At 38.7% G+C, this 20297-nt stretch overlaps 1 protein-coding gene across 3 annotated transcripts in view; it reads right to left on the reverse strand.

Annotated features, from left to right (window-relative positions):
• Nucleotides 1-615: 615 nt before the first annotated feature.
• Nucleotides 616-20297, reverse strand: part of LOC136876221 (sperm-associated antigen 7) — a 95066-nt gene continuing 75384 nt past the window's right edge. For all 3 annotated transcript variants that reach the window (XM_067149989.2, XM_067149988.2, XM_067149987.2), the window contains 2 exons: nt 16667-16826; nt 616-847 (listed from right to left, as the gene is read on the reverse strand). In XM_067149989.2, the coding sequence (XP_067006090.1) occupies nt 738-847; nt 16667-16826 (270 nt within the window). In that variant the 3' untranslated portion in view covers nt 616-737. The remainder of the gene's footprint in view (nt 848-16666; nt 16827-20297) is intronic.

Raw genomic sequence — 20297 nt, forward strand, 5'->3', positions numbered from 1 at the left:
AGGTAGACCCATTATTTTGTTCCTATTTTATTCTCAGTTCAATACGGATATATAATGAAGTTTTTAAACTCAAAGGAAAAAAAAAATAATCCATGTACATTCCTCAATATCTGTTAAATTACAAGATCATTAGTTGCTAGCAGCTTTTAAAATACAAATATACTATGTTTAAGAATGTAAAAGAAGAGAAGAAATACATCACAGACCAGATGAAATGCCTGGGCAGAATGTGTGGATAATCAGTTAAAACCTATTCCAGAATGAACATGAACAAATGATGCAGTCTATGTGAAGCAAAATAGACCGAGATCCATCCGTCCGTCCATCCATCCATGCATTTATTTTCCTTTCCTAATGGTAGGTCAACCTACCTATTTACATCCCTATGATCCCTACATCACTCATTTAAGGTGTTAACAAACTGTATGTAAGAGTATGGTAAGGCTGCTGTAGTACTGGAACACAGAAAGTTCCCTGCATGAATTATTTTTGTCAGAACTGCAAGTGATTAATAAAAACAATTACTTTATGAAGGTGAATATAATATGAAGATTCTCCAGTTGTTCTTATCAATATCCATTGCCAGAAAGGATGTTCAAACTAATTTCAATGAAACTACTTCTAAAATGTATTTTATTTCACTTACTATTTATTACACAGAAAGATTATGGTTAATGAGAGGATGTTGATGTTTATTATGTACAAAACTGATTATGGTTTACAGGTATTCAAATATATTATAATGGAGAGTTTGAAGGATTGTGACTTGTTTTCTGTTTCTTCTTTGTCTGGATGTCTGCTAGAGTTTGTTCGATAGAACGATTATCCTTTTTATTCTCACTTGGAACTGCAAGGGAGAGAGAAAATATGTAAGTGGAATAATTTCTTCCAATCATCCAACACAGTTCACATCCTGGAAATGAAATAATACTGTCCCTCAAATGCGTAATGTTTTTAAGTAAGTACCATTTTGATATAGAAAAAAAAAAAAAAAAGAAATGTAATTTTTTAAACAATTCTCTTTTTTACATGTGAGCCTGTACCTTAAACTACTTCTCAACGTAAGTTCCAAGCATATTAAGGCACTTCTCACATCCTGAAACCAGAATTCCATCTTCATAGAAATCTGCCAGCCACTGCAGCACAGTAATTTCTAGGTCATTATCATAGTCGTGGTGCTGACCTCCTAAATGATTTTTCAAGTGCAGAAACAAGTGGTAGTCACTAGGCACTAGGTTGGGACTATAAGGAGGATGATCAAATTGTTCCCAACTAAATGAAGCCATGAGGTCTCGGGTTCGATTAGTCATGTGAGGTCGTGCAATGTCACGAACCAAAAGAATCACTCTTGTGAGCATGCCATGCCATTTGTTTTGGATTCCACAATGGAGTTAACGTAAGGTCTCACAATAAATCTCAGCAAAAAATGCACAAGCCTGCCTGTCCCAAAACACAGTGCACATAAGTTTGCAAGCTGAAATTGTTTGCTTGTATTTCACTCTTTTAGGTGATGTTGAGTGCCTCTATTCCATGGATTTCTGTTTTGATTCCGGTGTAACATAAGCCACATAGGTTTCGTCACCGGTAACAGTTCGGCTTAGAAATGCATCACCTTCATTACTGTATCACTCAAGGAAAGTCAAAGCACTGCATATGTGCTTGATTTTATGCCCCTCTGTCAGCATCCTTGGTACCCAGTGTGAGCACAACTTCCGAAAATCTAAACGTCCTGACACAATTTCATAAAGAACACTCCTTGAAATTTCAGGCTACTCACGACTTAACGATGAAATCGTAAAGCGCCTGTTTTCTTGAACCTTAAGATCAAGTTTTTACACCAAGTCTTCAGTAATGACAGATGGTCGCCCACTTCGTGGACATTATTATGGCCTCCTTTAAATGCTCTAATCCACTTTCTTACCATTCCTTTGCTAATAGTGTGTTCTCCATACTCTTTACTAATCTATCGATGAATTTCAACAACTTTCACATCTTTTGCATTTAGATAACAAATCACAGCATGTATTTCACACTCGCCGGGACCGTTAATTCTCAGAGGAATTTTCAATATGCATTAACAAACATAAATATGGGCGAATGCTTCCATAATGTTAACTGTGGCTAGCCTACAGATGTACATATTAAGCACCGCTGCAGCGGCCATATTTAAAATGGTACTTACTTAAAAAACATGCTTCGTATATATGAAGGTTGGAACTTTAATAGTGGTAGCACTGCTGTAGAGACGCCATGCAATGGAAACTAATAATGTCGCTGATAGCACACGTTAGTTACATACCTACCTTACCTCAGAGCACATGGACACTCTCTTTCCACATCATGTGCATGCGGACTGGTGAGAGGACCAGAGCCTCATGTTAGCTGGTGGTCTAAAGTAGTGTTATCACAATGTTTTTGAAACAGAAACAAAGGAGTTGATAAAAATTGAATGTGCCAGAGGTCGTACAGCACGACAGTGTCATCAAGGTCCTCAAGAGGCTAGCGGGGAATCTGCATTGCCTTACAGAACAGTGGCACTGTGGGTGAAAGCCTTAAATGAGGGATGCCGAAATGTGGCAGACGTGCATTGGCCAGTCGTCCTAGTGTCAGTGAAGAAGTGCATGCATTGCCACATTACTGGACACTATACAATTCATGAGCTGGCCTGAGACACCGGATTAGTGCATATGACTATGCTTCACATTCTGATGGAACGCCTGGGCATGACAAAAACTGCATCACAATGGATTCCGTGTGATTTGACGGAAATACGACACTGCTTGTAAACACTTGGAACACTATGAGAGCGGGGAAGAGACTTTCCTAAGCCATATCATTATGCTGGATGAAACATAGGCCAAATTGTACAAGCCACAACTGAAACACCAATAGAATTACGTGTCACCACGAAGATTGAAAGTTCGTCAGAACCCCAGCAATGTGAAAGTTACGGTTATTCTCATGTGCAGGTTCATGATGATGTTATCCTAACGCATTACGTTCCTCTACAGCAGGCTGTCAATGTTCAGTATTACTGTTCATTTTTGGAACACAACCTGCGACCAGCTTTGAGAAAGAAGCAGCAACACTTTTTGCAGAACCCACCCATCATTTTGCACGACAACGCTCGGCCGCATACAGCGCAAGCTGTGGCTGATTTATTCGGTCGGTGGGGCTGCGAATTGCTGCACCATCCACTACACTCACTGGACTACACTGGACTTAAGCCCTTGTGACTTTGACTTGATTCCTAAGATGAAGGAACAACTTTGTGGCATTTGCTTCAGAACTGTTCCAGTGATTCCTCAGGCAGTAGAACACTCCATTTGAACTATGAACACAACAGGTGCTGCTGAAGGAATCCACAACCTCCATATCACTGGCAACAGGTTATACACAATTCTGGTGACTACTCTGAAGTACATTAAAACTTGGTAACATGTATCCCTTTTGTATCAATTGTAATTAAATAGCTGGCACTATTGAAGTTCCAACCTACGTGTATATAAATTGTACATCTAGTAATTTAGAGCTATAATTAAGAAATATTAAGGAAAAATTTGACCAAATTATTTTATACTGGAAATATTTCACTCACAAGGTCTCAACAAACTTTTCATAAGGGTACAGCGAGAATGCTGTATTACTGTGACATAGAAAGTTTCTTGCACAAATCAGTTATTTCAGTCAGACCCACATCCGAGTCACACAGTGATGAATAAACAGAATGACAGAAACAAGGATATGAACGTAAACATGATTAAACAAAATGACAGGTCAGTGGGACAACTAAGGTTGAAGTATAAGGTCAGTGGGAGTAAGAGGAGGCAATAAAAAGGAGAGACAAGAATTACATACATAAAGCATTATAAACTGTTATGGCTTTCAGGAGTCAGTCTGCAAGACCCTGTATGTAAATTAACTAAGCACCACAATCCTCTTTATCTTTTTTTTTTTTTCTCTTTCAAAAGTTACTTTATGTTGCACCAACAAAGATAGGTTTTATGGCGACTATAGGACAGGAAAGGGCTAGAAGTGGGAAGGAAGCAGGTACTGGTGTGAAAATGGGAAACCATGGAAAACCGTCTCCAGGGCTGCTGACAGGTTTTTTTTTTTTTTTTTTTTTTTTTGCTAGGGGCTTTACGTCGCACCGACACAGATAGGTCTTATGGCGACGATGGGATAGGAAAGGCCTAGGAGTTGGAAGGAAGCGGCCGTGGCCTTAATTAAGGTACAGCCCCAGCAGTGCCTGGTATGAAAATGGGAAACCACGGAAAACCATTTTCAGGGCTGCCGATGGTGGGATTCGAACCTACTATCTCCCGGATGCAAGCTCACAGCCGCGCGCCTCTACGCGCACGGCTAACTCGCCCGGTGACAGTGGGGTTCGAACCCACTATCTTCCGAATACTGGATACTGGCCGCACTTAAGCGACTGCAGTTATCGAGCTCGGTAATCCTCTATCTGCAACTTGCTCTATGACCTTGTTTAGTTCCATGCCTCTTATCAATAAAAACTGGGTCTATTGTAGTTTTGATCTCATTCTAGGTACTTCTCTTACCCTCCAGGTGTCTGCGTCTATTATTCTCCTCGGTAACGAATCCTCTTCTATTCACCTCACCAATGAAGCTGGTTTATGCGATCAACTTCAACCACTGAGGTTATTCCTAATTTAGTCTTTATCTCCTCATTTCAAGCAAGTTCAACAAGAAAAACAGGCCCTGCTGCAAGATTATCACATGACCATCTTTGTCCTTGGCTTGGTCGACAATATGGTGTAGAATCTAGTTGTCTTGTTTACATCTGCTGCCTTAAGATCATATATTCCTATGTTTAAGCATGATTTTGATTAGTTCAATGAGTAATTTTAATTAGAAGAAGGTTATCTTCGTATGTGTAACATTATTTGTTTATAAGTCGTAGTAGTTAAATTTTTTTGTCATAGCTGGAGTGCAACAATAAACATTCTGGCACAGCATGCAAGATTCTGACCTTCAAAGGTATGTTGAAAAGTATACACATTTGTGTTTTCTGATCTGATAAGTATTATTACTCATTACATTTATTTTTGTAATATGCTAGTGACGTGTTACTGTTTCAGATAAGTCTAAAATTTTGTGACCTAACCTGCAATGCAGGATGCATGTCCATTTGCTCTTCCCAAAGACAAACAATGTAAGACTCAGTAGCTAAGGAAAATTCCAATAAATTTCAGAGGTGTACAAAACCTGATTGTCTGCACCACACATTTTTCAGAAAGGGATATTATTAGAGTTGACAAGTGCATCGTTAAAGATGAATCTAAAGACTTTTCCAAAGCTAAAATAAGGTACAATTCTTTGTGTTTTCAAAATTTTCCGAAGTATTTGAGTGATATTAAAAGTATACTGAGAAGATTATCAAATGTGGAGGAGCAACAACTCAATCTGACAATTGCAGTGAGTCTCACGTCTAATCAAGAATTTATTAGAGAAAAGCTGATTTCTGGTACTGATGACGTCATTTTTCATTACCAAAAACTTCTGGCTGGAAAAGCAACTTCACGATAGAACAGTTTATTTGTTATTTATAGATTTAACTGCAGAGCCAGATCCAACTATCGTGGCTTCTATAGCCACCTTGTATATAGTGTAATTATAATAAGCAGGATTAGATACGATTTCCAAGCATTTACATAAATTGAATTGATGAGTTTGAAAACCAGTCATCTCCAATTTTAAAAAAAATTTAGATTCTTTCACACCGAAATGAAATGGCGCATGGCTTTTAGTGCCGGGAGTGTCCGAGGACAAGTTTGGCTCGCCAGGTGCAGGTCTTTTGATTTGACTCCCATAGGCGACCTGCACATTGTGATGAGGATGAAATGATGATGAAGATGACACATACACCCAGCCCCCGTGCCAGCGAAATTAACCAATGATGGTTAAAATTCCCGACCCTGCCGGGAATCGAACCCGGGACCTCTGTGAGCCATCTAGCCGGACTTCTTTCACACTAGGCTAAAAACAAGTTATACCCTCTTACTGTGCAGAAGAAATATTGTGCAGTGAATTCTCTATTTAGTCTGAAAACATGCCATATCCTGGAGATGACCTGTTTTCTAAATAATCTGGGAAATATTCCGTTAGATGGCAGTTGTGTTGCCATTATATTTTACTGAGCCGAACTTGTCCTCGGACACTCCCGGTACTAAAAGCCATACACCACTGTATTTTATAGTGTTGTTATGTTATGAAGTCGATGGCCAGAGGACTATAAGGAAACTGTGTTATCAAAATGCTATTACAGAGAAAACAAGAAATGAGAAGCAGCAATTACAGGTGTCAAATTATAGCAGTTTTACTTTTTTTTTTAAACAAGTTGCTCTACATGGGCACTGACACAGATAGGTCTTATGGCGACGATAGGAGAGGAAAGGGCTACAAGTTGGAAGGAAGCGGCTGTGGCCTTGATTAAGGTACAGCCCCAGCATTTACCTGGCGTGAAAATGGGAAATCACGGAAAAACATCTTCAGGGCTGCCAACAGTGAGGTTCGAACCCACTATCTCCCGAATGTAATACTGGATACTGGCCACACTTAAGCGACTGCGGCTATCAATGTCAAAATATATCAGATGTAAGGCTTTTCAGGTGTTTGCTCTGTTACCAGCGTTTCGTCTTAGGTCTGACACGACTCACCAGAGTGGGATGTGTCAGACCCTACCCACTGACGCTGTCAATGCCTGGTGAAATTGAAGTGTCCCATTTCACTAGTGGTTTATGCAAATTATTATTTGTGCTGTACAAAAAAATACCCTGAAAGTGGCTCCACTACCAGTCAAGGAAGCATATTCCGGAAAAGTTTCCATAAACCAAAAGAAAATTGCAGACATCAAAAAAGTGTTAAAATGAAAATGAAAATCCACAGCCTGTTTCCAGTCATTTGACCGGGTCAGGGATGGAATGAATGAAGCCCCCACCTAGCGGCGAAGATATGAATTGTGCCAGCTGCCGAAGCCTGTCGCACTCCTCTGGGGCAATGATTAATGAATGACAGATGAAATGGAATGATACTGGAGAGTGTTGTTGGAATGTGACAGGGAAAACTGGAGTACCTGGAGAAAAACCTGTCCTGCCTCCGCTTTGTTCAGCACAAATCTCACATGGAGTGACCGGGATTTGAACCACGGAACCAAGCGGTGGGAGGCCGGCGCGCTGCTACTTGAGCCACGGAGGCTCTAAAAAAAGTGTTAATATACATCCCAAATTAGTTTCTGTCTTTCTAAAAAGAAATTTGTACGAGACCCAGTAAAGACTGACATAATTCAGAAGAGGATTTCTGAACCTATAGACTTTCTCATAATACTTTGTTAACTCCTGATACTATTTCAGTAATGGAAATCCCATTCATTTTAGGAGCAAGTTTACATTGTCTATTGAGTGTTGATGAAGAAAATATCCTATTCTCATTCTACAGCAAATAACTGTATAAGTTAAACAACATCCATATGTTTTGAAATCGGAAGCATATAACGTATAATACATTTCTGAGTCAAGAATTATTAATATTTCTTTTAAAACATAATGTGAAATATATTTTAAGATTCTGTACAAAAAGCAGTCATCTCCAAATTTGATTCATTTATTTTTATATCAAAGTAAGAATTACCGTATTTCACGGCATAATCGTCGCCACCGCGTAATCGTCGCATCCTTTATTTTCAATACAAAAATCGGACTTTAAACCTTTAATTACATAATCGTTGCACGTCCAAATTTTGTTCACTAATCTGGTTAAAAGGTAAATGGAACTGCAACGTAAGTTGCACATGAATGCGCAATTTAAATACGTGTATGGTTTATGGGCAATTTGGCAACACAGTCACGTTTGCGACATGTTGCACAACGTATAAATAAATAATACCGGTATATGTACGACGCATGGCTTACCGGTAGACTATCGGCTGTTTGACAACGTGGTCGCGAGACAGTGTACTATTTATTCACCACCTACATATTATGCTTACCGGTAGGCTATCGGCAGTTTGACAACGTGGTCGCGAGACAGCGTACTATTTATTCACCACCTACATATTATGAGTTCCCATTTGAAATAAGTAAGGCTGTAAGTTATCGCTTATCGGCAACGTCGCCAGGAAATACCGGCTAGGTAGGTTGAATGGACCTCGAACCAGCCCTCAGATACAGGTAAAATTCCCTGACCCGGCCGTGAATTGAACCCGAGGCCTCCGTGTAAGAGGCAAGCACGCTACCCCTACACCATGGGGCCGGCTCCTGTGTTATTGCGCACGAAGTGAAATCCAAGACGATAACGCAGATTTCCATGGAATTATTCAGCCGAATTATTTACGATGTCTCAGTTGTCATCGCTAGACTCTTATCTTACTACTACATCGTAAGTGTCCGGGCATGGGATGAAAACTTTTATCCAAGCAGTCAAGATAATTATTATCCAATGCTATTAAAGTTTTATTTTATAAACTCGACAGTAATGTAATGTAAAATCATCAATAACTGGGAAGAAATATTAACCTAATTACCGTATGTTTAAAAGAAATTGAAAAAAATGAATGTTTGTTACTGACGTCTCGGAATACAGTCAACTATACAGTAGATCTACACCGCGCTAGCTAGAGCTCCGGTTTGCGAGCTTTGCGCAAGCGCAGTAGTGTGTCGCAACCAACGAGCTAAACTGATAAATTGTTGCATGCTTCCTTGCTGCCTAACAGTATTGGCTGCTCTGGAATGGACAGATCACAGATGCATTTATTTGTTTCAGATTTACGTGATTACTGTAGACATGTGTGCGTGAGAATTTAAGTTTTTAATTTGTGTTTTGGGTGTTTGCAGAAATAATTTGTTTTAATAGTGAACAATTACGGAAAGTCATTTATATCGCAAAACATTAACGTGTGAAGCATTTATAAGCGATTATGGGTAAATATAGAAACTATTCTGCGGGCTTCAAGCTAAGCGTAATTGCCTTCGCTGAACAGCACGGGAACAGAGCTGCAGAAAGAAAATTTTCTGTGAGTGAAAAGTTGGTGCGTGACTGGCGGAAAGTAAAAAACAAGCTAAAAAGCACAAACCCTTCTAGACGCGCGTTTAGAGGTCCTAAAACAGGGAAGTTTCCTATAATTGACAAAGAAGTGTTTAGGTACGTCAGTGAAATACGTAACAACGGCTGCAGTGTATCATATGAAATGTTACAAATTAAGGGACAGGAGGTAGCGCGCAAACACAACATACCGGTAACTCAGTTTAAGGCGACTCGTGGGTGGATTAAGGGGTTCATGCGACGACACAATCTGTCAGTGCGAAGGAGAACAACACTAAGCCAAAAGTTGCCTGCTGATTACACGGACAAGATTGTAAATTTTCACCGATTTGTCATACGTTTGCGCAAGGAAACTTCGTACTTGCTTTCTCAAATCGGTAATGCCGATCAGACTCCAATCTTTTTTGATATGCCTCGCAACAGCACTATTGCGCTAAAAGGATCACGGAGTGTATTAATGAAAACCAGCGGTAGTGAGAAGTTGCGATGCACGGCAATGCTAGCCATTACAGCTGACGGGAGAAAGTTGCCGCCTTACATCATTTTCAAGAGGAAAACGATGCCTAAGAATATACAGTTTCCCCGTGGAATTCATGTACGAGTGCAACCAAAGGGTTGGATGGACGTAGAACTCTTGCTGGACTGGGTTAAAACTGTGTGGAATAGAAGACCTGGTGCACTACTAAAACAACCAGCTCTGCTTGTTTTAGATAGTTTCCGAGGTCACCTCGTGAACGAAGTGAAGCAAATTCTCACTACAAATAAGACACGACAGATGGTCATTCCTGGTGGCCTAACATCTGCTTTGCAGCCACTAGACGTATGTGTTAATAAACCCTTTAAAGACCACTTACGTCGATTTTACAACGAGTGGATGATGAGCGGCGATCAGCAATTGACGCCCGCCGAAAATATCAGGCGTCCACCCTTGGACTTGTTATGCTCGTGGGTGAAGAAGAGTTGGGATCTTATACCACCTGAACTAGTCTCCAAGAGCTTCAAAAGGACTGGGATTTCGAATGTACTAGACGGTTCCGAAGATGACGCAGTGTGGCAGGGAGACGAAGAATCTGATACTGGTATTAACAGAGGCGAGGACGGCGCATCAGATAGCGAAACCTGCGATAGCGACACCGAAGATTTGGAATAAATTGCGTACCGGTAAGTCCGCATTTCACAACAAAGCGATAATTTTTTGCAAGAGTAATATTTTAACTTTAATACTCAAATTAATGACAAATTAACTTAATACGTTCATTTTTATTTTCAGGTTGGAAAAACGTTCGCCGAATTGTTGCGAAAAATTATGAATTTTGTTTTAGACTATTTTAATTATTTTGATGTATAAATGCGAGTATTACGTGCATCTTAAATTTGTATCAAATACCATTTAGTTATAAATACATTTTTTGAGTAATACAAATACTGGTATTAAATATTCATCGTATAATGGTCGCACCCTACAATTTTTTTCGAAAATTTTGGTATAAAAATTGCGACGATTATGCCGTGAAATATGGTATCACAAAATAGTGATGGAATAGTACAATAGTAATGGATGACATCATGAGAACAGCAAAAGCAGCATATGGAGGAAGAGAAATGAACATGATGTTATTTGCAGATGATATTGTGATTTGGGGAGAAGACGACAGGAAGGTTCAAGAACAGTTGAATGTGGTGAATGGGAAGATTGAAGAATGTGGATTGAAAATAAGTGTAGAAAAGAGTAAAACTCTTGTTATGACGAGAGGAGAGAAAGACGGGAAAGGTCAGATTAGACTTGCAGACAAGCCCCTGGAAGTAGTGGAAACGTTTAAATACCTGTGGAGTGAATTAATGAAGAATGCTCGACTGGATGCTGAGATTAGTAAAAGAATTCAAGCTGGAAGTTGTTTCTATCATAGTGTAAGAAATATGTTACGGGACAAAGATGTGCCAATGGAAGCAAAGGATACTATGTACAAGATGTATTACGTACCCATAACAACTTACGGAGCAGAAACTTGGACAATGACAAAGAAGGATAAGAGTCGAATACAGGCAGCCGAAATGAAATTCTTGAGGAGTATGATACAGAAGAGTAGACGAGACAAAATAAGGAATGAGAAAATCCGGGAAGAAATTGGAGTGGAAAAAATGAATGATAGAATAGAGAAGAGCCGACTAAGATGGTTTGGGCACATAAAGCGAATGAGCGACGAAAGAATGCCAAAAAAGGTGATGGAAATGCAAATCCAAGGAAGGAGAGGCCGTGGGCGACCACGATTGAGATGGAAGGATACCATCCAACGCAGCATTATAGAAAGAAACCTGGACTGGGACACAGTGTTGGAGGAGAAGTGGTGGAAAGACCGAAGAAAGTGGAGAGGAACCATATTTGCCCCTACCCGGCTACAGCTGGATAAAGGGAAATGATGATGATGATGATGATGATGATGATGACTGATGGAATCTTTAGTAGTTAGCCCTGTACGTTGCATAAGTATTAAAAAAATGAGTTTTCTCTCTCTCCTGTAAAATTAGTCGCGAGACTACAATCTATTACAAAGATTATTCTAGAAAGAGACACAACACTTCTATACTGATGCTTCAAGCGCCTTTTGACCTTATTACGCAACCACTTGGAGTCAACAACTCTGCTGTATTCTACGTACCTGATACTTAGTTAACAACCCTCAAAGTTTTATTTTTCGACATTTTAAATTATTCCACGCTTCGTTAATGTCAAGCAATCTGTACAATCCAAATGTATGTCAGATCATTATGACTGTCTCGTTCTACAAATAACTAATGTGTACTTTTTTAGATGAACACTAGTATTCATTCCACATACATATAATATCATGACAAGTTCATTATTGAATTTTATTTGCATTTAAGTATTGCTTTTTCCACAAACTAGATTTTATGACTGTTTTATCTTGTATTATTATACTTTAATGAGAAACCCAGTTCAGGGCCCTGACTTAGCTTTAGATTAAGTATGGCTGAAGATGCTTACAAAGCCTAAGCGAAACATGTCCCATTTTAACATGTATGTAGTATCTGTATCTTAGACTTAGAGATTTTAAAGTATTGGAATGGTGGTTTTTAAAGAAATTTGTTTGAAACTTTTACAACCTGAACTATGTCGAATGATCTTACGATAATAAATTTGTGAGACTCGCCATTACCTAAGACGATCACATCATATGAAATAATATTTTTCTAAAATAAGTTTAGAAGAACAAAACACAAGGTCATCCACCTCCAAAATAAAAAAATATGCACTAAAATATAAGTTAATTTACTTAATCGCACATGGAGGAGACGTCCAGGCAATGTCACTCGTCAAAACAATGATCCCACACTCGCACACAGGATGAATTATCGCGGCCAAAATGCTGACAGGACGAGTCCAAATGAACAAGGTGAAAGGTACAGGGATGGGGAGACCCACAGTTCAACAGGGAAGTTCAGTACCGTGCAAAATGTAATCGGCACAAAGGAAATCTCCGTGAGCGACTAATTAAGGGTTAAGGGGTCCTAGTATTCAACTTCACATTTGCTTTATCCCAAATTTGAAAGCATAGATGCTAGTTTTGATGCCATAATTCAAGGACATTATTCTGAAGTGACAGATAAAGCCTTAGCTAAACTCACAGCCTTAGAATGAGCTACAAGCAAAGATTTATTAATAAAACCAGCCCAATGTGTTAGAAGCAAGCTAGCTACACTAAAGGCAGTGATCCCAATTGCAAAAACTTTGAACCCATAGCATATATATTGTATCCTAGACATGCAGTTTTGAAGAATGATGAAGGAACAGATATTAAAAAACTTCTAGGCTTCACAAGCATTTGACGTCATAAAATAAGGAGGGGCTATAATTCTTTCAAGAAAATGATTGAATCTCAGTTAAAACAAAATGATAAGTGTGATGTAGTATGAGGCTTGACTGTTCATCAATATGAACATGAAAATTTTGCCAAGAGTTCTTTAGATAGGACACTAACAAACAAAGCGGACAATGACCAAATTTTGTTGCACTACAGTACAGTTGTTACAGCCAGAAGGTGTAACTTGAAAGAGTTATTTACAATACTTTAATTTGAACACTGAATTGTGACTCAAGTGAAATTAGGGTATTGATGGGTATTTCAACAATAGACTGTTGTGTAATTACCAGACACCCCCAAATTTCTCGAGTAAAATGATGTAAATTTCTTGAATGAGAAGCAAAAAATTCTTGGCTATTGTGTGTGTTATAAAACTTGCACAGTAAGTAGCATTGTCAGCAATGCACCATATGCATCCAGTTGAGCCTGGCAGCAGTCCCTCATACAGTCATACCTAGACCTACATTTATTATTTATAAAAGACCTGGCCATTCCGCCAGGAACTCTTAATAATATTATACTTTTTTACATCCCGCTAACTACTTTTACAGTTTTTGGAGATGCTGAGGTGCCAAAATTTAGCACCGCAGAAATTCTTTAATGTGCCAGTAATCGATACGAGGCTGACGTATTTAAGCACCTTCAATACCACCGGACTGAGCCAGAATTAAAACTGCCAAGTTAGGGTCAGAAGGCCAGCACCTCAACCATCTGAGCTACTTAGCCTGGATGCCAGGAACCCTGACCGCCCTAGTAACTTACCTTCACAGCCACCGAGCGCTAGCACTCAGCCTGCTTGAAGGACCTAGGCCGCAGTCAGCTATGACAATGTGCCATACTTAGTATAATGTAACAAACAATGTGAACAGTGAATGTGTTTTATTGCACTACAGTACAGTTGTTACAAATAAAAGGTGTAACTTGAAAAAGTGCAAGGCAGAGTTATTTACAATACCTTCATTTTTCTGTAGGCCTAAAATGTAAAAGTCAAAACAAATGTGTCTGTAAGTGAAAATGAAAAAATAGAAAAAAAATAGATGCTAATTTTCTGAAAATGGATGCTAAACAGGGAAAAAAGTAAATGCTAATTTAATGGAAAATAGATGCTAAATTTTCAGGTCCCTATTTATTATCATCTCCACACCTCTCAGAGAGATATACAAAATGTAGTGCACTCACTTTAAATGACTTTACTCATGGAAAGATCAATTAGCAAAGACAGCAAATAGAATGTTATTTCCTTCAATAACAGAAGAGAGAAGTGGTACAGTGGAAAACTGGGGTAAGTAGGTACATTATTTTTTTGTTTCATCATATGGTACAAAAGTGTACTAAATGAAATAAATTTAATTATTCAAAACAATATCTTATGTTTTTAATTAATAAAAAGTAAATTTTGTTATCATGAGCAATTGGAGAATTCATACTTGAAAATTAACATCCACAGCTTGTTTCCAGTTTCAACCGGGTCAGGAATGGAATGAATGAAGCCCTCATCTAGCAACGAGGATAGGAACTGTGCCGGCTGCAGAAGTGTGTCGCACTCCTCCGAGGCAATGATTAATGACCGAGAAATGAAATGAAATTATATTGGAGTGTTCCCGGAATGAAAGATGACAGGGAAAACGGGAGTACCTGGAGAAAATCCTGTCCTGCCTCTGCACTGTCCAGCACAAATCTCACATGGAGTGACCAGGATATGAACCATGGAACCCAAAGGCAAGAGGCCGGTGTGCTACCACCTGAGCTAAGGAGGCTTGTCAGAATGAATACTTATTTGACTAAAATAAAAGTGATCTTGTTTGAAGATCATCTATACAATATTATGGCAAGAGGGAATGGGAATACAGTTGAGACTGGTTCATAATTGTTCTGTGTAATTCTGTTTTATTGGTAAACTTCTGTGGGTACCAGCAAAATATAACTTTAAAATACGTTAATTAAACATTACTTGTGGCTAAACCATTTATATGTAATTCAGTGTTATACGTATTCATTTTTTAAAAATGCAGATCTGTACATAACAAAGTTGTTCTTATAACATTATACATGATTTTTCATAAAAGTCGGGAAAGACATCAAACTCGCACAAAAAATACGTTAAAATCGGTATGAAACAGCAATCGGTTTGTTTTTTGCGGGTGTTTTCCAAGCAGCGGCTTATTCACTGACACATATTTTCTAATTCCAATAGTCTGAACACGAATATTCAGTTTCATTCTTTTTAATTGTAATAGCATAACTCCAGAGGCTTGTGGCAAACGTTTCCATTTTCTTACTTTCTTACTTCAAACGGTGTCACCTAACCTAGGTTTACTGCGCACATGTTATGAAAACATATTTCAAGCTCCCTGTAGAATTATGATAACATTTTCACTATAAATTTACATGAGAACAGTCTTTCTGAAATTTAACAAGATGCAAAAGTATATAACCTCACCTCTGAAATTAGTTATGCACACCATTGTATCTTGAGAAGGAGTAGTGGCACATTCTTATTTTATTACAGTACATAGTATTAAAATTAAGCAATCATTTACTTCAGCCTTTATTTCTGAGGAGTTAACAACTGCTGGCATTGCACTTATTACAAAAACATATTATCCCAATGTTTGTTTATACGAATCGGGGACTCGGAGTTGTGAGGAGCTGAGGAGACTTCAGGCTCACTCAAGACAAGACCAACTACAATTAGTTGGTCATCTATTGTTGTTGGTCTTGCTTAAGATCGACTTGCTTATGTGTAGCGAGGAAACAATACAGAAGATGATTGATCGCATTCAATATAAACGCTGCAGTAGATTAATATATTGTATTTGGCAGAGTATATGAATATTGATAACGGAACAAACTAACGCACCCGAATTTGCTCGTAATAGCAGATGAATCAGTAAAAGGGTTCTCATTGTAACCGAAAGATACTTCACAGGTTAATATAGGAATTTTCGAAGGCTATAATAACATGGTCATTAAAACAGGGGTTCTCTTCTGCTACAGCGGCCGCGGTCGGATGTGCATCTGAATCCAACATCTCACTTTAGCCCTAAGTGCCCGAGCTTCAATTTCCTCTTCTGCCTTGAATCATCCCTAGCAAGCTTATGACGTCTTTTTCATAGTTCTTAATACCCATAACCAAAACGAATAAATATTTGAGAATTTTAACATTTCCTTAACGCTAAATGCAGGTCTTGCCCTATTGTGAATTACGTTAAATCGAATATAAAATAGCATTGCTCTTATGGAATAATTTTCGGGACTGGAAATTTCTTCCGTTAAATGCGGATTTATGTTAAATAGAGATCACGCAAAATCGGGGTTATACCGTAGTACGTTTGTTTTGTACTAACAGTGATGAAAACCAGAGAACGTAATCCATGTGGGCTTCGTTCTCCACAATAAATGACAGCTCCTATGGCCTTCGACCTCAATATGTTAAAGATTTACAATGTAACTGATCACATAAAACACAGGGGTTACTGTTATAACATGCAATGTCTCTTATCATTAACAAAACCAAACGCTACGTTATTTGGGCGAGGGCACAGCATTGACATTGACTCACTGATTAAATAACTGCAGTGCCAATTCCAACTATTGCGGCTTCCAAAGTTATCAATAGCAACCATGTACAGTACATAATGTAATTATAATGAACATTAACTTAGGATTAGATAAGATTCCCAAGCGTTTACATTCAACAGTGAGTAATAAACTAATTTCCTTACCGAACCCATAAGATTTGTTCATTTGTGTTTTTGCAGCAGCAGCTAAAGCAGCTTCACGACCTATCAGATGCTCATATTTTTCTTTATAATTAGAATTAGGAATAAACTTTTCAGGTTTCTTTCTTAGACTCTCTTCTTCTAATTTCTTTTCCAACTCTCTCTGAAAATAAAAACCGAGCAAAATTAATGAAATGTCAAAGGTAGAATACAGGGACATAACACACACACATTCCATTATAGAAATAAAAGTTTTAAGGAGAAACATGTTAAATTTGTAGACATGATACTGTATAGGCTTTTGGGCTTATGCTGTGTCAACAAAATAAGGTGAAATTCTTGACACGGCATCAGCCCAAAAGCCTATACAGTATCATGTCTATAAGTACGGGCCGTGAAAGCATCAATGGCAACAATGTTAAATTAGTGTTTATCATTAGCGCCTTAACATTCATTTTCCTTAATAATTTATATATATATATTATTTGTAAAATAAAGGCACATTCATGTTTTGATTATTTACAGCAGATAAATCTGCTATGGTAATTGCACAGACCATACAGCCAATGTCTCCACGTGGAGGAGTCTTTATGGACCCTGTTGCAGAAATGTTGCTGAAACCCCATATCAACAGTAGAGTCTATACTCCACAGGAAAGACACCCGTTCTCCATATTACAAACAACCTACAAGTCTTGTCTGGCAGTAGCTCTGAAATGCCTTTGGGGAATCCATCGTAATAAAACCTATGTAATGACAAGTGTACTGAAGCCTCCGAAACTGCTATGACATTCCCCACAAGTGATGCACAGTTTTTCTGATGCTGGGAGAACTGTGAGAAATGGGCGATCAACAACCATATACATCAAGACAGGGACCATTAACGAAAAGTGGAAGAAATAGTAGATTTTATGATTGACAAATATATTGTATTGCTGGGAATCAGTGAGACCAGATGGAAAGGAAAGGGCACACTTATACTATACTGGAGTTAGAAATGGTGTAGGCTTTGAAATCAGAGAAGACATAAAGGAATATAGTACACAGAGTTGGTGAAAATTATAAATGACAGGATGATTAAGGTCAGACTGAGACTTGAAAATGTTGTAACATATATAATTTGAGGATATGCTCCATAAATGGGAAATACAGATAAAAATAAAAATCTAGAGGAATACCTTGAAAATCTGGAAAGCCATATACAAAACAAAAAAATTGTGATTATAGAGAAGAAGAGATTGACATTGCAAACCTGAGATGGTGTGGACATATGATGAGAATGCCAGGGGAGAGAATTCCAAAGAAAACATTCAAGATCAAGTGAATTGACTGTGCAGTTGGAGTAGAGTAGCTGTGATTCCACTGTTGGCAGTTTTTGAGATGCTTTTCTTGTGATTTCCCACTTTCACCAGGCAAAAGTTGAGTCTGTACCTTACTTAAGGTCACTGCTACTCATGGATACGACGACTAGGAAGAGGCCTAGAGGACAGTTTAGAATGAGGTAGAAGAACTCTATAATGGACTGTATTGAAGAAGAGTGGTGGAAAGATCTAGCAAGGTGAAGGGTTTTAGTACACTACCTTACCCAGGGAGTGTCTGGAAGAAGAAGAAGAAGAAGAAGAAGAAGAAGAAGAAGAAGAAGAAGAAGAAGAAGAAGAAGAAGAAGAATGAGGAGGAGAAGAAGAAGAAGAAGAGAAACTAAGCCACTCGACACTGTAACATCCTTCATTAGCCCATCTTTTAATGTGTAGTATTACTTATTTGCAGTTTTTTCAATAATAGAAAGGTGCAACTAACCTTATGTGGAAAAACTATATACCAATCTTCAACAAAAGGCTGTCTGCAGCGGTCCACATACAGTCCAGGATTCTGGAACATACTATATGATGACATGCTGGCATTAGAGTTGCCTGTTAATTGCCAACTCATGGCATATGCAGACGATGCTTTGCTCCTGGTTCGAGAAAATAATATGCCCAACATAACTCGGCAGACTAACACAGCTCTTGATCAACTCTATCATTGGGGTCAGAAAAATAAATTACATTTCAATCCAGCTAAGACGAAAGCTATGATTGCAACCATAAAAAGGAAGATAGAAAAAACAATTTTGTTGATGAATGGCATAGAAATCACGCTTGTTAATCGGATGTCTTATTTGGTTGTAATACTGCTATTGGCTTTACGTCGCACCGACACAGGTAGGTCTTATGGCGACGATGGGAGAGGAAGGGGCTAGGACTGGGAATGAAGCGGCCGTGGCCTTAATTAAGGTACAGTTCCAGCATTTGCCTGGTGTGAAAATGGGAAACCACGGAAAACCAGTTTCAGGGCTGCCGACAGTGGGGTTCGAACCCACTATCTCCCGAATACTGGATACTGGCCGCACTTGAGCGACTGCAGCTATCAAGCTCGGTGGGCGCACTTTAATCACCTTGCAATGAAATCTACCAGTCTCCTGTCAAGATGACACGTGCCACCAAAGCTACGTGGGCCTGAACTCATCCATATTGAAAACAATATATCAGGGTGCTGTTGAACCCATTATCACATACTGTGCAACAGCTCTTCAAGAGTGGGTGCGCTTGTGGATCCACCAGTGACCTATCTCCTTCTATAAAACTGGAATTGATCGTGTCATCTCCAGAAAAACTGTCTTAGGGGTTTTCCCAACTCAAATGAACATAAGGGCATTACAACGTCAGTAGGAATGGCGCGAGTAAAAGCAAGTATTTCATGTGAAATACTTGATCAAATGAAAAACCACACATTTTCTCACTTTTAACGAACTGTAATATGCTGCCGATCTAACAGTCCAAAGTTCCTGAGCTGGAATGACCCGGCCGCAGACAGCCATGATCCATGAATATTTTTAGTCTTTTTTTGGGGCGGTCGAATAGTGGACAGTCCCAGGTCAAAAACTATGCCATTTTACTAATCTGTTTCCTAGGATTATCCAATGAGTCGGAAAATCTCAATTCACTACACTGGCGGCGGAAAAATCTATCTGATTTGGAGGCAATTTTTTCCTCCAAGCCAGAGGAGAAACCCCCTCTTCACTACTAATTTTGAATAAAATAAATGTAGAATTCAATAAAAGTGTACAGGAAGAAGCTCTTTCTAAGATACTGCTCTTTCCAAGGTTGAATTTTGAGTTATTTAGTGAATTGTGGTGCTATAATTTGGAATATGCATAAATTGTAATTCTATAGTACTACTACTACTACTACTAGGTGATCCCCTGCCTTAAGAGTGTGCACTGCTCATTCAAAACAGCACATCAAAGTAGGGATCGAATAGTTGGAATACTATGATGAACCAGTGAGTTACATACCAGCAGTACGGTATCAGAAAATGTATGAACCAGGGGAATGAGATGCTAAACAAGAAAGTTTTCTAACTCCCAAGCTATTTCCGCCAATATTCAGTCAGGTTGTTATACTCGGTATGCATCAGTAATCCCATCTATCGGAGTTGAGCGGCAGCATAAGAGACAAAGAACATCACCACAAACGATGGTCAATGTAATGTTATTGTCGATCAATGTTATGTGCTTTCAATATTGTAGGCCTTCACATTTAGTTTTCATCCGACTTTGAAATACCACTCCTATCATAGTCGGTAGGGCAAAATTG

Source organism: Anabrus simplex, chromosome 6, assembly GCF_040414725.1.
Source record: "Anabrus simplex isolate iqAnaSimp1 chromosome 6, ASM4041472v1, whole genome shotgun sequence".
NCBI classification, from domain to species: Eukaryota; Metazoa; Arthropoda; class Insecta; order Orthoptera; family Tettigoniidae; genus Anabrus; species Anabrus simplex.